The 18,316-nt window shown below is 50.3% G+C and overlaps 1 protein-coding gene across 5 annotated transcripts in view; it reads right to left on the bottom strand.

Moving 5' to 3' along the window:
- Nucleotides 1-18,316, bottom strand: part of CASZ1 (castor zinc finger 1) — a 299,498-nt gene that overhangs the window by 52,746 nt on the left and 228,436 nt on the right. For all 5 annotated transcript variants that reach the window (XM_066636960.1, XM_066636963.1, XM_066636962.1 and 2 more), the window contains 2 exons: nt 10,355-10,939; nt 2,127-2,967 (listed from right to left, as the gene is read on the bottom strand). In XM_066636960.1, coding sequence (XP_066493057.1) covers nt 2,127-2,967; nt 10,355-10,939 — 1,426 coding nt within the window. The remainder of the gene's footprint in view (nt 1-2,126; nt 2,968-10,354; nt 10,940-18,316) is intronic.

The following is an 18,316-nucleotide window of genomic DNA, read 5'->3' as shown; positions in this document are numbered from 1 at the left end:
CAGTCTCAAAAGACTATGGTATAAGCCTACAGCACCCGGTATTCCCAGGCGGTCTCCCATCCAAGTACCAACCAGGCCTGACCCTGATTAGCTACAGAATAGCCTGCCTAACACATGCCTTACTCAGGTGGGCAGAAGCCCCCTAAGTCTCTTGGGCATCTTTTTTTTTTAGAAGTAAGTAAAATAACACAGGAAAGAGCTGCCCTGTTCCTTGCACCAAGCAACAGCAAGAGTCCAGAGCAATGCGCACTCTGCTTGCCAAAGCCCTCCAAGAAGTCTCATATAAGTGCATGGCACACAGAGGAAACTGCACTGGAGCTCAGAACGAAGCCATGGCAGCCTCTGACCCACCCCCATCCCCAGGAAATCTTGCGGGCGGAGAAGAGAGTGCACTTGAGGTTCATGTCCCAACCGCGGCAGAAAGAAAGTGAGAGAATGAAAGGCAGGAAGGAAACAGAGCTGGGTTTGTGATTAACAGCGCAGAAAAAGCAGGGAGGGGGGGAGTACAGCCAAAGGTGCCGAGAGTTGAGAATCACAACCTTGGCTGCCTCCGACACAATCTGGGCTGATCTGCAGGATTACAAAAGTCTCCAGGTGCCTGGCAGCTGGCTGGGTGGTGGTGGTCGTCTGATTGGCCTGGCACACAACCAGGTGGGATTTTGGTTTGCAGCAAGAGCGCAAGACAACACTCAGGAGGGCCGTGCAACTGAGTCTGCAGATGACGTTGCTCTGCAGCCACGAAGACCTGTGGCGTTCACAGGCAGCCAACACTTGGACTGGCTTCTTCAGGCCCTCTTAGCCTAGACTGCCCGTCCTGCCCTTGTTGGAAGCTTCTGCCACACTGCCAAGCACCCCCCACACCAATTCTCCAGCAAAATGGAACCTCCAGAGAAGCAGAAAACATCACACAACACAAGCAGCTGTGTGATGGGATGTGCTTCTCCTCCACTGTCATGGGACAGTGGGTGACAATTAGTGCCCAGCGTGGGGGGGATCCCTGCATGCTGGCCAGCTCCATGGCGATTATTTGTCTCTCTGCTGACAGTGACATTGCCGACAGTGCAATCTGGGAATTTTTCCCAAGGGCAGGCCTGAGGTTGCCAAATGGACTTGCTCACTGCTCCAAGGCTGTGGGGGCTTCAGGCCTGTGGGCATCCAGACTGGCAAGGTCTTTGCACACTCAAGGTTGGCAGGCTACAGCGCCCTTCTTGGCATACCAAGAAATGAGTTACTTGACTCTGCCACTGAACAAGACTCTGGCCAACAGCAATCCTGCCTGTGACAGGGCTCTGGCCCAGACCCCGTCCTGAAGAGACACCAGTTGGCTCAAGCCTGCAACACCCTCATGGCAGCTCCTCTTGCAATCTGGGAAAGACCCTGAGCAGCTAACCTCATGACTTGGCTGGGAATATCAGTCTGATGGGAGGGATCCAGTAAGATCTGCAGGAACAATTAGCTTTGTCAGAAGCCGGCAGTTCCAGTGGACTGCGAGTGGACCATGGGGAGGGGCTCATGGAGAGAGGTTTCCTATGGCTACCAGACAAGGTGATGTCAAATGAGACAGGACTGAGACTTGTCTCACATGTGACCCCAATCATATCCCCCAAAAGAGGTCCAAGCCTTCTCCTGCCTCCTATCCCAATCTTAGTCACCTCGCCAAGCAGGACCTCTGCTTAATCCCAGTAGCGAACCATCTCACCCCTCCACACCCCTGAAAAGTTCTGGTTGCTTTCTTTAAGCTGACTGCCTGCTTGAGACCTCTGAGCTCCAACACTGAACCTCTCAAGTCTTCTCATCGCCACTACATTTTTAACTGTCTTGTGTAGCCTGCTGTGGTCACCAGGAGCCAAGTCTGCAGGTATTTAGTTCTACCCCCGCTCTGGAAAGGACTGGAATCTGAGGATGCCTCAGATTTTTGGAACGGAAATGTATAAATTTGGATATGCTGAAGCACCTTTAAGAGCACTAGAAACTCTCAACATTCATCCAGTGCCTGACAACTGGTTTTAGCCACTAACTTCCAGAAGGGGAACAGAGGCCTGGAGGAGGAGGATGGAAGACTCTGGTACTAGCACACTACCCTTCTTCCCCTGAAGGAAAAGGTTAGAGGAACAGGGTGGACTTACTTAACAGTGGAAACTGTTCCAGTGGTGATGGAGTCTGTCTTGGAGAAGGCCGATTTTAGGTACTCTGGAGTGTTGAAGGGCAAAGAAACTGGCTGCTCGGGTCCGGCCACTGGAGTGCTGCTGGGGGTGCTGGCCAGGGGAGTGGGGCCCAAGCTGGGTGCTGGAGCCTTGACTGGGGTGAGCTTCTGGATGTTCCTGACATCATACTTGGAAGGCCGTCCCACTTTGCCCGTTTTGAAGGCGATGGCCCCTCCCATGTCCGGGCTGCCCTCTCCTGGTTTGAAAAGATGCAAGTATTTGACATTCTCCAGGTCGTACTTGGAGGTCTTCTTGTAGGTGTTGCCGTTCTGTGGCCGGATGCTCTCGCCTGTCTTCAGCTTCTGGATGAAGAAGTCATACTTGGAGGCCCGAGACATCAGCCCTGGCATCTGGGAACTGCTGGAGGAGGGCAGCGGCAAAATGGTGGCTTTTGTCTCAGGCAAGAGTGAGGTGTCCGGAGCTGGTAAACGGATTGGCTGCCCCAGGACGGAGGGGCCTTCCTTGCCGAGTTTACTAGTTAGTTCCTCAGTTTTTGCCGGGTGGATGGGCCAGGGAACCTGCTCCCCGGCCTTCAGCTTGCGGATATACTCCTCGTACTTGGAGAAACGGGCCCTCTTGCTCATGGCGTCCTCACCGGCAAGGGAGGTTGCGATGGCAGCAGCCTCTGAGGTAGCGGCATTCAATTTCTCAAAGCTAATCTTGCGAGCCAGCTCGTCCCGCATGTTCTGGTTGTCGTAGCCAAACATGCCCAGGAACTCGTTCATGGTGGTGGCCGCGTAGTCCCGCAGGGACGAGGCCTCCCCTGGAGAAAGCAACGGGAAAGAAGAGAGTGTGTGTCACTCGAAGGGGCAGTGGCGCTTTTCCTGTGCCGACACCAGTGATGGGGAGGGGAGAGAACATGATCTACTGACGCCTGGCTCACTTGTTCAGTTTTACGACTCCTAAATTAATTTGTTTTTTAAAAAAAAGTAATTAATACGGGGGTAAAATAAAAAAGGGTTCATCAATGCCATGAAAATCAATTTCCTAAATGTTCTAGCCGATGGCTTTTCAGTACATTAAACAAAGTTTCATAAATGTCTCTGCACTCTCGCCTCGGCCTAATATGAAGAAAAAGTAATTTTACTGGAAGTGAGGCCTCTGCCAATACGCCACAGGCGTCACAGCTCCCCATGTGCATGTGCAGAGAGGAGGAGGAGGCTGCCAGGAAGAGGAGCCTGGTGGGAAGAGAGGCAAAGAACTGGCTCATGAAGATGGGGGGGGGAGAATGGAAGGGGTCGTCACTGTATGGAGCACATGATTTTGTACGCAGACAGTCCCAACCTCCATATTTAGCTAAGCTGGGTTGGAAGAGACAGAACTTTTGACTAGGATTTTGGGAATGTTCGTGGGTGCATGTAGAAACCAGCCCCCAGTTGACCTTTTTTCTACCACAGCCTGCTTTACACCAGTGGCAGTGCTCCCCTCCCAATGAAGTTTCGCCTTAGAACAATGATACACAATCACAGCTTTTCAAGAAAAACAAAAGCAGCTACCTATACATGGACCCCTGGTAGTAAAGCAGCCTTTTTTGTCTCCCTGACTCCAAAGGTTACTGAAATGAACTTGGCTGCCTGCAAATGGGGTGGCAAAATTGGAGAGGGGGACATTTGGCTTCAGCCCTAAAGAATTCTGAGCTAACTTGTGTGAATTCTGTGATAACAGAAGAGTCTTGAGGTATAGAAGCTTCGTTTTGTTTTCAAATAAATAAATAAATAAATAAATTGACAGCTGAATTTGCAGAATACAATTCCACACACTCAGAGCCCAGGTTGTATGATCTGTTCATGGTATCTCATCCTTTACTTCGCAAAACCAATTCAAGTTGGTTTTTCCTTTTTTCCCTATGGGGTTTGGGTTCTGAGAAATGATTTGGTAAGCATTACCATGCATAGTACAATGTCTTAAGAAAAGAAAGAGGCTCAAAACAAGGATATGACAAAGCTGCAATCAGCAGATGGGTTCTCCATGACAACCTTCTCCCAACCAATCCTCAGGATGTCAATAAGTCTCAGGGTGACATGCCACAGTCCTGGCCCCATCTCCCATTCAACTCCAAGCAAGACATGGTTATGTGAATCAACCGCCAATCTAATCCTGAAGAGACCCAGGCAGGAAACATGAAAGTGGCCATGCAGTATGAGAACTACAATGAGAGCTACTATACCCATTTCACAGATGCAGGGACTGAGTCCAAGAGCAACATGCTCAAGGCCACACAAACAAGTCTGTGGTAACTTTTGTTTATTTCATTTAAACTACAAAATCCCGTTTCAAGTCCAATCCTCCACCCGTAAGTCCACACTGCCTCTGCTGGATCCCCTGATCTGGGGGTCCACCAATAAGATGAGGGCTCTACCAATTAGCCAAGGGAGCTAAAACTTGACCTTTCCTAATCAGAAGCAGTACATCTCCAACCGCCAGACACTGGGGGACACATCAACAGCAGTGCCTGACCATCCTGAACATTCTTGTGCAGCAGCTTCCAAGGGGATCTACATGCAGCCATCACCTCTAATGCTCTGTCCCTCCTGCTCCCTGTTGTGCTCTGGCTGGCAAAGTTGCGTGAGACCCCCTTTTCCTGCAGGAGAGGGTGGGATGGGGGTCACACACACCACTTGGCATCAGGGCTGCCCATAGTTCCCAGATGAGGAGATGCGAAGACAGCTCCTCTTCCTGGATTTGTGCCTCTTCAAAGCTGGCCATTCATTTTATGCTACTTTCCTTTATTAAAAACACGTTTCACCTGCCTTTCGGCCCAGAAATGGGCCCCCAGGGAGCCCTACGAGGCAGTTCTGCCGGTCACTAGGAAGGACAGTGTGGAGGTCGCTTTGTTTCAGTGCAAAGGAGGAAGCAGAGGTGCTTCTGATGTGGAAGCGCATCTCATTGGGGCTATGGAGCTGCATGGCAGCCGCCTCCTGCTCTCCCACCACACCAGGATTTACAATATGCAGAAGTCCTTCTTTGCCTTCTAGTCATTTGTTCTAGCAATCCCCCCCCCCTCTCAGTTGTTCAGTCAGGAGAAAAGGGACTTGTAGCAGTGGGGCCTTGAAGCAAGGCAGAGAGGCTGTGAAACATGCCATGCCGCTAAGCACTCCTGGAAGCCCAGAGGCCTCACGGCACTGCACAAAGGGAAAGCAAGAGAGATTCTGTTCTGGGACTCAGAGGATGGCTTAATCACCCCAATAATGCGGGAGAAAACGAACTGGCTGGGGCAGGCAGGAAGAGGCGGCACACTTTATGCTCAGTGAACGCCACCTGAATGCTACCCAACGGGCTCTTCCGCCTTCAGGCAGCACCTGGGCTTCATGTTTGCTCAGGAAGCAGGAATCCCAGCGCTGTTGGCCTGGGTCCGGTGTGCTGCTGGCTGAGCAGAGATCTGTGCTTTGTGTGGCTGGCCAGGAGCCAGGCATTTGGAACGGGGAGGGATTTCCCTGGGCCACTTCCTCCCTGGCCAGCTGGGTATGCCGCAAGCATCACATTTCATGTGGGTGCACCAAGGCATCCAGCACTTCCCCCAATGTCAAAGCCATTTTGCCCTCTTGCTGCTGTTTGCTGGTGTAACCAAGAGCCTCATCAAAAGCGATTCCATCCTGCACAGTCCTGTCTCTCCGGGCCAAGGTTCTCCCATTCCTGCTACATCCATCTTGCCCATTTCTGCTTTTCATCTCTTCCTGGACCTAAAAGGCAACCCTCCTAAGCTATCCCTGCTTGCAGCTCCCACAGCCTGACGTGATGAAACCCCATCCACACTGGAATGAAACTGCAGGGAGAGCACAAAGGGAATCTGAAGGGGAAACTGAACTATTACAGCTCACTTGGAAGATGGTTGGAGGGGGGAAGAGAGACACTCCCCTCTCTCACTCCCTCTTTACTCCAGGGATTCAGGATGGGTGTCCATCGCACTGCATGGAGGAATCTATTGTAACAGTCAAGTCCAGCAACGCAACACTCAGGTGCTTCAAAGGAGAACAGAGGCAGATTCTGGGATAGAGGGGCCTGTGCGTTCTGCTGTGCTACCTCCTGTGAGGTTTGGCCTACTATTTCTCTGTCGTTTCTGGAAGGTGTCAAAACAGCCTCCCTCCTTCCCTCCCTCCACTGTGGCCTTTTGTGGGCATTGCCAAAAAGCAGAGATCTGTGGCTGGCTGGGAGCTGCTCTCATATCACAAAGGATCCAGGAGTTGGGGGGAAAAAAACCAAAAACCAAATCAGCGACCCGAAGGGGGTTATAAATAGCCCACAGCAACACACTATATATGGAAGGGAAAGCAAAACAGCTGAAATGGAGCAGAAGGTCTGGACTCTGGAGGATGAGGAGGGTGTCCCAGAGTTTCGCTTCCTAGTCTATCCAGGAGATTGAAAAGGGCAACTTAGGAAGGAAATGTGGGCCAAGGGGTTGGTGGAATGAAGGCGATGGTATCAACTGTGTCTTGGGATTGTTGGGAATGGCTGTGATCCAAAGCCTTGCGAGTCTCCCTGATAGGAACTCTACTCAGGCAAGGGCTCCTCACAAGCAATGATCTTGTTCCTGCAGCACAACTCTGAGCAATAATACTTGGCAACCCTGGTCAGCCACTGAAGGGTGTCCACAGGGGTTCAGACAGAGTGCTATTCACCACAGAGGGCTCCTGCTTTCATGGGACTGGAGGTGAGCATGTCAAGCTGCCTTCTACCGAGCCACCCCAGTGGTCCATCTAAGGTCAGCAGGCTGGCAGCAGCTCTCCAGGGTTTCAGATGGGACCTTTCCCAGTCCAACTTAGAGACTGAAGCTACACTCCTCTGCCTGCCACTGAGTTACAGCCAAAGAATAGCAGGACTGGAGAGAGGCTCCATGTTACGGCATCTGCCTTGCACCCAGAAGATCCAACGCTGATCGACCAGGGAAAGCTCTAAATTTTCCTTCTTGCTGGGCTCCCTGAAAGCTGGAGCACCATTTGGGTGGGATCCTTTGTCAATCCAGGCTAACAAAAAGGCAGCGTGTTGTGAAAATGAGCCCGCCATATGGTGCTGCTCCACTCCCCAGGGGCTGGCTCTTTGCCTTGTCTTCCCTCAAGTACTTCCAGCTCCCCACAACTGTGTGTTTTGGGGGGAGACGTGTAAGTGCAAACACACATTCAGGTTTAAGCAAACCGGAAAGGCGAAGGGAAAATTATAACAAACTTAAGCGCCAAGTCCAGGCTCAATCACCTTGTGCCAGCGACAGACAAGGGCTTCCCTATCAAAGAAAACTGAAGGTCACACTTTTCCTCATTGATCTTGCAATGTTTGTTAATTACTCTGTCACTGATGTGGCGAAGGATAATTAAACAGCTCTGTTTATATCTTATATGCATAATTATGTGCGTTGCCACTGAACTCCATGAAGGCTGGAGAAGAGGGAAGGGACAGATGAACGGAGATGAGCTCTCGGCTGCGTTATTAACGGGGAACGGGGGGGGGGGAGAGGGACGCTTGGACCCGCACGCACAAAAGGGAGAAATGTTGATGGATTGGCAAGATCAGGGCTGGGGGGGCTCTTTTCAGAGATGCAGGAAAGAGGGCTGGGTGCCAAGCAAAGTTATTAAACCTGAATGGGAGTTCAGGCTCCACCTGAAGCTGCCCTGCTCCTTGGGGATTTCTGGGAACTGATCCTGCCTGCCTTTTCACAGTTGGAGCTGCCCTGCTTGTCAAGCCTTTCTGCCTCTCCATTAACTGTCCCTTCTATCTTCTTGTTGCTCTGGGGACTGGGCATGAAGCCCAGCGTCCCTCCCCCACCAGAAGCTCTACAACATTCCCAACACAACATCCGCACTCACTGGCAGTAGCACCGCAGAGTTCCACAGAGGGGCCTTTCCTAGCCCTACCCAAAGGCGCCACAAGGGATCAAACCTGGGACCTTCTGCAGGGGCTTTACCTGTGAGCGAGGACTTCTAAGGGCCCAATCCTATCCAATTTTCCAGTGCCAGTGCTGCAATGCCAATGGGGTATGCACTGCTTCCTGGGTTGGGGAGGCAGTCAAGAGGTCTCCTCAAGGTATGGGAACATTTGTTCCCTTACCTTGGGGCTGCATTACGGCTGCAGCGGTGCTGAAAAGTTGGATAGGATTGGGCCCTAAGTCACTGCCGTTTAAGATTTTCCACCTCTGGACCCCACTAGGGCTATGATTCAGTGCTGAACTTCCAACATGGCTACTGCTCTGTGCAACTTAAAGCTGCTGGATTGCTCAGGAGGTCCCAGCAAAAGTGGCCCACTTCTGTGGGACCCAGCAGAGTTGGAGTGGAGACTCCTTGAGTGACTCAGAAGACTCACAGAGCAACACTGAACACGAGGTGCTTGAATTGGGCCTCTCAATTTCCATTTCTTGCTCCCTTGACTTTGCATTTGTTCGCCTTTCATCACACATTCCTTCTGAATCATGAAAAAGCAACACAGTTGAATAATGGAGCAATACACCAACTCCCACTGTTGTGAAGGGAACTTGTCCTGCAATGGAATTGATCTGTAGATGTGGGTGATGAGTTTTGTTTTGATGTGTGTGGGAAGGGAAAGGCGTGGCTTTTGCTTTTTCATGCAAGAAATGCATTTCTGTTGAGGAAATGAAAAAGAAAAAGATGCTTTCAGACCGAAAGAGAAAAGAAAAATCTCTCCAAAACAACCATAAGAAAGAAAGAAAGAAAGAAAGAAAGAAAGAAAGAAAGAAAGAAAGAAAGAAAGAAAGAAAGAAAGAAAGAAAGAAAGAAAGAAAGAAAGAAAGAAAGAAAGAAAGAAAGAGGATGCCTCTCCAAGCAGAAAACCTGTGCTTCTTTACTCAGAAGTAAGTACCTCTGGAGTTCAAAATGAATTACTTTCTAGTAAGTGAGCACAGTACTGCCGCCATGAGAAAGGGAGCCAGTGGGCGGGCGGGCGAGCAAGCAAAACTCATTTGTCCTAATGAGCTTGCTTTGGCAGGTCCAGCCCAGTTTGTATACAGAGCCGAGCCAGAGCAGTGGCGGATTGAGGTGTCACAGGAGCTGCTGTTGTTTGTCAGGGCACCAGTGGCAGCTAAATTCCTCTGGAAGGGAAGACAGAGAAAGAAGCTGATTCTCTCTTGCCTCATCTGACAGCCAATCTCCCCACATGGAGCAGGCCTGGCCAGCATGTCACTCTCCCTTCTCTCTCTCACCTTCAAGAGTAAGTGGAGCAACTGAGAGAGAGAGAGAGAGAGACAAACTGACAGCTGCCCACTACCTTCAAGGGGCCAAAGGGAGCAGGTTCCGGGCACACTAGTGCAGATGCATGTGTCTAAATGAGAAGGGAGGCTGCACACTTTTCTCGCATGCGCACTAGCAACAGTTGGGTAAATATGTTTGCAGTGGTCTGGTGAAAAACCACAGAAGTCAAAAAGAGAAGTCAGCAAGAAGGAGAGATCAAGCAAAAAAGGAAAGAAAACAAGGATTATATTCCTTGACTTTGGCTCTTAGTGGTAGTTGGTGGGATGTCACTTGGCGAATTCTCTGTCTTGTTTGTTTCCACTAGCCATTTTCTACCAATTTTCAATGTACACATTGTCCAATCACACTAAACGTAGTAGTTGCAATTAATGTTTCCAATCATTTTCACAATTTTCATTTATGTATTAGGCTCCTTCCATCTCCTAAGCAGTACAAAGGGATTGTCCTCATTGTATCAGGTAGGCTCAAGGCCTCGGTTCCAGTGGCACTGTCAACGCTTAGGCTGGCTCTCACCAGTTTCAGAGACGTCTTGCTTGAATTGAAGGTGCCCAATTTGGGGGGGGGGTGGTAGAATTAGACACGATTCAGTGAATACACAGTAAAGCCTGGAAGGGCTTAAAAAAGAACAAACATCCCAAATCAAGCTACATAAACCCAGAGCACAGTAGGCCGAGAGCAGGAGATGGTTTTGGGGAAATACTTCTGTGTGACTTGTCCAAGTGAAGCTTGTTGTACAGTGGAGGGAAAGGGGGGAAAAAAAGTGGAATTTCAAGGAGCCCTCGTATTAACTGCAAGGGAGGGATTCATTCTCGAGCCCAAGAATGCAGGGATCAGCCAGACCCAAACCCATCTGCCAAGGCAACCCAAGGGAAACCGAACGGGATGCTAGCCAGTCTTCAGCCCTCCCCCCAAGTGACGATGTCCCAGGAACAAGAGAGATGCTGCCCCCCATCACATTACCTGAGGTAGCTCCTCCGCCGAGCTTGGAGCCCGTCTCGCTGCTGGGAGCCCGGAAGTTTTCGTCTTTCGAGGGAGGCCCGTCTGAATCCGGATCTTCCTGGAGGCTGCCATCGTGGGACCTCCTTGGCGGTTCGGCCTCCTCCCCATTGTCCTCTTCATCGCTGCAGCCCTTGGGCTGCACCATGTACACACCCTCGGGAGGCAGCTCTGCGCCCTCAGAGACCTTACACTCCTTGCTGTCGATGCGCCCCAGCAAGGACTCTTCGCTATACTCCCCGTTGACCCACTTTTCAATCACCTCCCTCCGCTTGTCCTCCTCAATCTTTTGCACGCGGTCGACTCCCTCGGGAAACTCAGCCCCCACCTCCTTTGCCCTGGGCTGGGGAATGTCCTTGGTGGTGGTGGTGGTGGTGCTACTGCTGCTCTCCCGCCCCTGGGGGGGCTTGTCGGCATCGGGTCCTTTGAGGTCAACGACCACCTGGCGGCTGAGCTTGGCACAGATCGCATTTAATTTCAGGCCACCTTTGCGCTTGGCAGCCATCTTGGGGTTTCCTGAGGTTGCGTCAGTGCATAGAGTTCTTTCAGCTGCAGGGAGCAGGCAAAGGAAGAGAGAAGGAGAACTGACATTAGTCTTTTCATTCTGAACTGTTTCATGGTAGTTGGCAAACAATCGCACTGTACGCTACCTTAATGGTCCCTTTGGGGACAGGAAGGTAGGGTATAAATATTTTAAACGGAAAGACACTCCTCAATATGTAAAACACTCCATCCCAGAACACAATAATCAAACTGGTCTGTTCTATTACAACACTTTTTCTATCAAAGAACATAACATACAAATATCTTGCTGGATCAAGCCCAAGATCCATCAAGCCCAGCATCCAGTTGCCCAAAGTGGCCCACCATCTAATAATAATAATAATAATAATAATAATAATAAACAACTTTATTTATATCTCGCCCTTCTCCCTAAAAGGGACCCATCTAACCTTTGGAAAGCCCACAAGCAGGACATGAAGGCACGAGACCCCTCCCCCGTTGGTGTCCCTAGAACAGGAATTCAAAGATACACATGGCAGCATATGTGGCTCTCCCATCTTATCTTCACCATAACCCTGTGAGGCAGGTTAGGCTAAAACAGGGTGACTGGCTCAGCAGGAACGTGAGCTTGGGTCTCCTTGGCCCCAACATCACTACCACTTCTCTGGCCCATGGTGAGCTGAACACAATCATGCTAGAGTGGCTATGTGGTGAAGTGATGGGTTAAGCCATGGGAAACCCTTGCCATACTGGATGCCTCAGGCAGGTCCTTATCCCTTCGTGTAAGGCAGCCTCATAAGCAGGCAAGTCAGAGCACTGGCCTGTCTAGCCCAGAGGCTCCCTGGTGTCTCAAACAGGTCTTTCCAAACTTGAATTCTCTAGAACTGCAGGGATTGAACCCAGAACCTCCTGCACACAGAGCAGGAAGTATATCTCTAACCTCACAAGAGTTAAATGAGGTCTTTTGAGTGGAGAAATTTAGGTCTATCGTCAGCCACAGCAGCTAAATGAATCTAAATGAAAGCAGCCTAACACTGAATCTGAATGCTTGTCTGAATGGGCTGTGAAAGGATGAGACTTTCAGAGTAGGCTTTGGTTCCACTGGACTGCGGGGTGGGGGAAAAATATAGCAAGTTCCATACTTCTCTCTCTTGCATCTTGCAGGTCCTGTCCTTGCTCTCAAGGTTACCTGGCCTGCTGCTCGTGGTGCGATATTTTCAAAAACAGAGAGATGGGGGTGGTATTTAAACGGCTAGCAAACAACTTAAACCAATAATGGCTGCTTTCCACAATCACTACATTGATGCAGCTTTAAGAAAAGAATATATTGATGAGGAAGACAGGCCTCATCGGCCAGGGCAATTAAGAACAGAGCTTCCATAGTCAGAAGCAGGATACCTCTGCTGGCGGTATCAGATGCTGGGGACCAATGGGACCAATGAAAAGGTATCTGCTACCCTGATTACAGTTATTGCGCAGCAGCCTGGCTGTCGGAAGCTCTGGGCTTTTCACCTTCTAATAGCAGCAGCGGTCACTGAACAAAGGATTTGTGTGAATTGACCCTCAAGTGCACTACAGAGTTTGATTCAATGGAAAAAGTTTCTCCTTTGAGCCATTTTCCTCTTGCTGTGGGAGAAATCCCCTTTCTCCCTCCTCTCCTAGTTTATCAAATCCCTTTGCATGTGTTCTTTGAATCAGAGAATAGCTCCCCCTCCCAAATGAGGAAGGAAAACAGATTCGTGGGGGAAAGGGGGCAAGAGGCACATCCCGCTCACCAGGCTTGCGTGCCGTTCATGCTCCTCGTAAAACAGTTTTCCCAGTCTCCTGTGTCTCCTGCCCCACACGGCAGGCCCTGCAGATCTGGCTGGGGCCCTGAGGTGCAAAAGCAGGTTACTGTAACCCATCAGACCCCCAACTGCGCTCCCAGAAGCAATTGTGACAACCCCTAATCCTCTCCAACATGACAGGCCAAGGCAAACAGCCTGAAACGGTAGACTTGCTGTCCGACAGCCAGCACACGGCTACTTAGCGCTCGCTGCTGACAGCTTCGGGCTCACTCTCCCGTCAAGAGAAACCGATCGTCTGCCCAGCAAACGGGTGCCTGCGAGCAGCAAAAGCTTCTTTTGCAGCCCACACAGAGCAACGTTCGCAAACTGTGTCCTGGGTATTTAAAAGCAGGCCGGGGAGGCATCTCTGCAGGTCCGTCCTGAATTGGGGTGGGAGCAGCTTTGCTGCTTTGGGCATCTCAGAGAATTCTCTTATTTCCATTTTTGGTTGCAGCAGTTCCCAGAAGTCACTCCCTTGAGGAGACAAGGGCTACACACCCCAGTCAGTTTTTTAGGTGAAACCCGCCTAGAGTCAAGGAAAAGGAGCTGATCAGATGTGCCCAGTGGCTGGCGGAGAGATCCAGATCAAGAATCCAGCACAAAGTGGGGAGCCCTGGAGTCCATGTGAAACCAAAGCATCTGCCTCTCTTTGTGCCTCTTGCCCACAAGCATGCTATCTTGGATAACAGCAAATCACACACACACATCCCTGTGCAGGGTACACACCCACCGATGTACTCACACAAGAGAGGACACACCCTGTGCACACCCAAGTTCTGCTGAGCCAAGCACACACACGCACACTCTCTCTCTCTTTCATGCCTGCTTGCACACATGTTGGCTCAGGGGCAAGCCAGGTTGTGGTTTCGTCACCACGTTTCCCTGGCCTGATCTGATCCAGAAGCTCAACCAGGCCCTTTTAGAGGCACATCCTGCCCTTGGCTACACCCGAGTATATGGCAAGTGAGAGGGTCGCACAAGGTTAAGGTAGGTGGAACTGAGTGCCAAAGCCAGCTTCATCCAAGAGATCAGCTCAAGTACTCGGTGGGGGGTGGAGAACAGTGTAGGGGGGGAATCACCCATATGCTCTGGACAAGACTGACTCTGGGAGGCTTGGTGAGGGAAACCGGTTTGGACAGCTCCCTCCAAGGCAACCTGGCAGGTCACTGATGATTCAGCACAGATTCAGCACCCCCCACCCCGAAACACACATAAATGTCTGACCGCGGATCTCTTTTTGCAGGCCAGGCCCTGTGCAACTGGCCAGAGGAAGCTGGAGGCAGCGAGGTGTCACAGTCTATCAGCAGACCCCAAAGAGAGTGCCCTCCTGCCTCTGTGCTCGGACATCTCTCTGCTCGTTTGCCACTCCTCTCTCCACCACCGCCTCACTCCTTTCCACTTGTCCACCACTTCCTTGGGGAGAGGGACAGCCCCTTTGATCCAGAGGGGAGCAGCCAATGAGGCACGCATGTACCCCAGACTGCAAAAGTCAGTCTATAAATATTTACCCAAAGGAAGGACCACGCCAAAATACCACTTGTCTCTGATAACGGAGGAGATTCTTTGGAGCCTGCCTCTTGCTCTCGCCCTCACCCTTCTCTGGCTTGGCTCTCCAGCTCAGTCCCTGAGATGTGTGCTTCTCCAAGATGAGCCCTGAAGGATGACAGGGTTTCAAAGAAGTTCCTCTGGAACCAGAGCTCTTGGGCAGGCTGTCAACCCTCACAGCTATTTTTGCACAAGTTAATTAGGTGCTCTCAAAGCACAGAGTGACATGAAACAAACAGGCTTCTGCCCCAGTGATCTTACAAACTAACATCTGACAGAGAGGAAGGAAACAGAGATGAGAGGATGACAGTGACAGAGGCAAGGATAACAGGAAGAATACACAGGTATACAGTTAACACTCCTTCGGCTTAGTGAAAAGGTAACTAATTGAACTCATTTCTTTTTGTATATTGTTTTTCCCCATGAGACGGAAAATGGTTCAAAGGGAAACAGATTTAAAGGGAAACCCATCACTTAGTGCAAGATGCCCTGGTGAGGCCATCTTGAGCACAGGGGGTTGACAGAACCTGTGATGGCAGGTAGTTCTTTTCATTCATGGCAATACTGTCCACTTTTCATCTTCAGAGTCTCTCATTAAGATCTTCTGTTCTGCGTGCCATCACTGATGGGGGCTCAGCTGGCGTGCACATGGGACAGGGCATCCTTCCTTATCAACGTTTAAGGTGGCTTTAAAAAAAGCCACCTCCAGTAATTTTGCAGCCCTTGTGGGATATGACTGGGAGGCTGCTGTTATTTCTCCCATTGGTTTTCTTACTTAGTTCAGTATCTTACATGACGTTTTAAGCTGTTATTCTGCAGTTGCCTTGCTGTTGCATTTTATTTGTAATAGTTCTACCCCAACTTTCCCCCATTACTGTATCACAATTTCATTTTAAGAGGTTTTCAAAACTTTGTATGCCGCCTCAGGGTGATGGGAAAAGCAAGATATAAATAGAAAAACTAAAACACTGACTCATTTCAGAGCGAGACTTAAAATAAAAATACAGGATGTGCAACATTTGATTGGGGGGGGGGGAGTGCACAAGAGAAGCCACTGCTGCGACCCTAAGTACTCCCTCTCCCTGGAGCTCGGCCTCCCCCCAGCCCCACAACCTTGGTTTGCCACCTGGCTTTGGACAAAGATTCCAGACTAAGTAAACATCCCTTCTGATTTTCTTCTCCCAAAAAGAAATGTTTTGGTTTTATATCAATCCTAGGAAGCCATTTATAACCCGGGCCTGTCACAGAGACTTTTTCATCTCTGCCCAGGACTGACTCTCCCACATGCTGTATTTACACTACAGGCTTCCTGCGAAAACAATGCCGCTAAATGCTGACACCCGTATGGCGGGGAAGACTCAAATGGTCCTGCCCTGCTAAGACCAAGGAGAGCCCCTCGGTGAAGAAAAGGGGGACGTGGGTAATGACAAGTTAGGAACCTGTTATGTTAACAACCCCCAAGAACCCCTGATTTGACTTCAAAAAATAAAGCAGCTCCCCTAGTTCTCCCAGCAAACACTTCCATTAGTGCCAAATGCGTCCTGTGAGCAGGACTAGTGAGAGAGAGGCAGCCCCCCAAATTGGCAAATATGACCGGATAGCGTGCTGAGGGCTGCCCAATTGCACCTTGCAAGGAAGAATCCTGGGACTGGGACTGGGCTTGGGAATTCTGCATATGCAGAGTCCAAGTTTTCTCTTTTTGTTGAATGGCAAGCTTCTAGGCCTCAAGGCAGGCTTGAGAGCACAAGGGCAATAACTGGTGAAATCTCAAACTGCATACTTGACTGCCAGTGAGCGGGGCAGGGTGGAAATGGCCCGCACAGCTCCTCCCCTCCAGGACTGGCAGATGCAAAATTATGCAAATTAAGCAAATATGTGCAAAAGTGCTTAATGTGCATCACTTATGCAGGTCACAGAATCCCTCCGCTACTTGGTGTAGAATCTGTACTGAAAGCGCAGAGCACAAACAGCCGTGAAGCAGACGCTCTGGCAGGACCTATATGGCTGCTGCAATCCACTTGCTTACTTTACTGCAAGATATCCAATTTTTGCCAGTATACACCGATTTGTTATTGTTGTTTTTAAGATATTCCTAAAGGATCAGAATGAGAATGAAAATGGGAGGTGGGTGTGAGATGCCAAAGAGGCGTGTTTGGGTCAGGAGCCTGAGGAGGGAAGGGCTTGGAGGCCTCACTGGGCAAACTGACTGAGGGGCTTAAAGAGAGGCCAGATGCACTGCCTCTAGAGGGGCCAGGGCTCCTGGATTCTTGGGGAAAGGGTTTGGAGTGGATCAAGGATACCCCAGCTATGGGAGGAAGGAAAGGGAGGGCTTGCAAGGCTGTCACTTCAGAGGGCTGTGCAAAAAAAAAAAACACCAAAAAAAACCCAAAACGAACAGATGGACCTTTCACATTCTTATTGAAGAATTGTAAGCCCAGCTGAGTAGCTCCACTCAGGAGGGAAGCCTCCGTGCCAGCTTTCCAGGAGCTGTGAGGGTTTCATCCGATCAATTATTCACAACATTGTTTGGGGCGGACGAGGGAGGATGAGAAAATTGGAGTGGGGGGGGGAGAGTGTGAGTGCCTTGAGTGAAGACTTGGAAACAGCAAGAATCTCTCGTTTTCTATACACGACTCAAGGGGGCTGGAGTACAAACGGAGGAATTGCCCACAGTAAACATCTGGGCTTTGGGTTACAGGATCTGAAGTCACAATGTACCCAAAGGTCATCTAGACAGAGCTGGGGTTGGATTCTGAGAGCTCAGGACAAGCGAAGCAGTGTAGTGCATCAGGGTTGCATGCATTCTGACCTGTGCTAGTTTTAAAGCATGTGTCTCGTCCTTAACGCTGTGAAAGACAGGCTTAAATGTGTGGCAAGATCTTAGAAGCCAGAGGTTAGAGCCAGGGGGAGAAAAACAGGGCTTTCTGTATTCTTTCTCCTCTTTCTCACAATGAGAAGAAAGTAGAATTAGGCCATTCTAGTTTGCATAATTTATGCAAGCCTCAGAATTTTTTAAAAATTGTTAAAATGAAAGGAGGGATGTACTGTGGCTTGAATTATCCAAAATGTGAGCTCCTCTTCACAAGGTCCCACAAGGAGGAGCCCATGGCTATGAACCCAGGCTCTGGTTTCCAAACAGCTGAGAAACAGAAGACTAAAAGAAGTGGATGTCAAGGGAGAGCTCTAGCATTCCTAACAGGTCCACACTAAGCCTCCTCAGCCATCTCAAACCTTGAGCATAGCTATGTGCTCCCCTGAGCCCCTTCCAAAGTCATGTGGGATTTTAAATTCCCTTTGTCAGCCCGGTGGGAGTTTCTGCTGGTGGGAGGGGGTGTCGATTCTCAGGATGGCAATGCCAATGATGACCATGCAAGAGCATCCGGTGCGCAAGAGAGTGGACTCAGCCTGCTTTATTATTCCCTCTCCTCCCCCAACTCCAGTTTATCAATAAAACATTTTATTGCTTTTAGCTCAAGAGATGACCTCGGCTTAGTAGAACGCGGTCTCTTTTGCCTGACCTTGAAGAGTTCCACAGCCGGAGCTGCTGCCAATGCTCTCTCTGGCCCTGGGAGCACTAATCCTTCCTGACTGAGAAGCAGGGGAAGAACAGGAGGAGGTGGGGGGCCTAGCCAAGAAGGCGGTGGGTGCAGGAAAGAATGGGGTGCTGTTCATCTCGTAAGGGACAGATGGGACGAGAGAGACCGTCAGCAGCAGCCCAAAAGCACAAGAGAAGTCACAGGTGGAACGCAGAGCTCAGGCTGTGGCCTCTCCACACTGTTCTGTTCTCAGGGCTTTTGCAGCTGAAGATTTTATAAACGCAGCAGGAGGGTCAGAAAGAGGGAAGAGCCTGAGAACAGAGAACACAGAAAGGTCAGGCCTCTGCGTCTCCTGCAATGACTCCCGGGCCTGACCAGTGCAAAATTCAGCAGCCTGAGAAAAACACAGGATGTTCGGATATGAAGGTACTTGAAAAGGCCTGGCCTGGCGAGATGAAGTGGCAAGAGGGGCTGAGGAGGTGTTTGTGGTGGTGGGGGGGGAATGAGCGTTAGTG

This window comes from Tiliqua scincoides, chromosome 9 (genome assembly GCF_035046505.1).
Source record: "Tiliqua scincoides isolate rTilSci1 chromosome 9, rTilSci1.hap2, whole genome shotgun sequence".
NCBI classification, from domain to species: domain Eukaryota; kingdom Metazoa; phylum Chordata; class Lepidosauria; order Squamata; family Scincidae; genus Tiliqua; species Tiliqua scincoides.
This window is presented reverse-complemented; position numbering and strand designations above follow the sequence as displayed.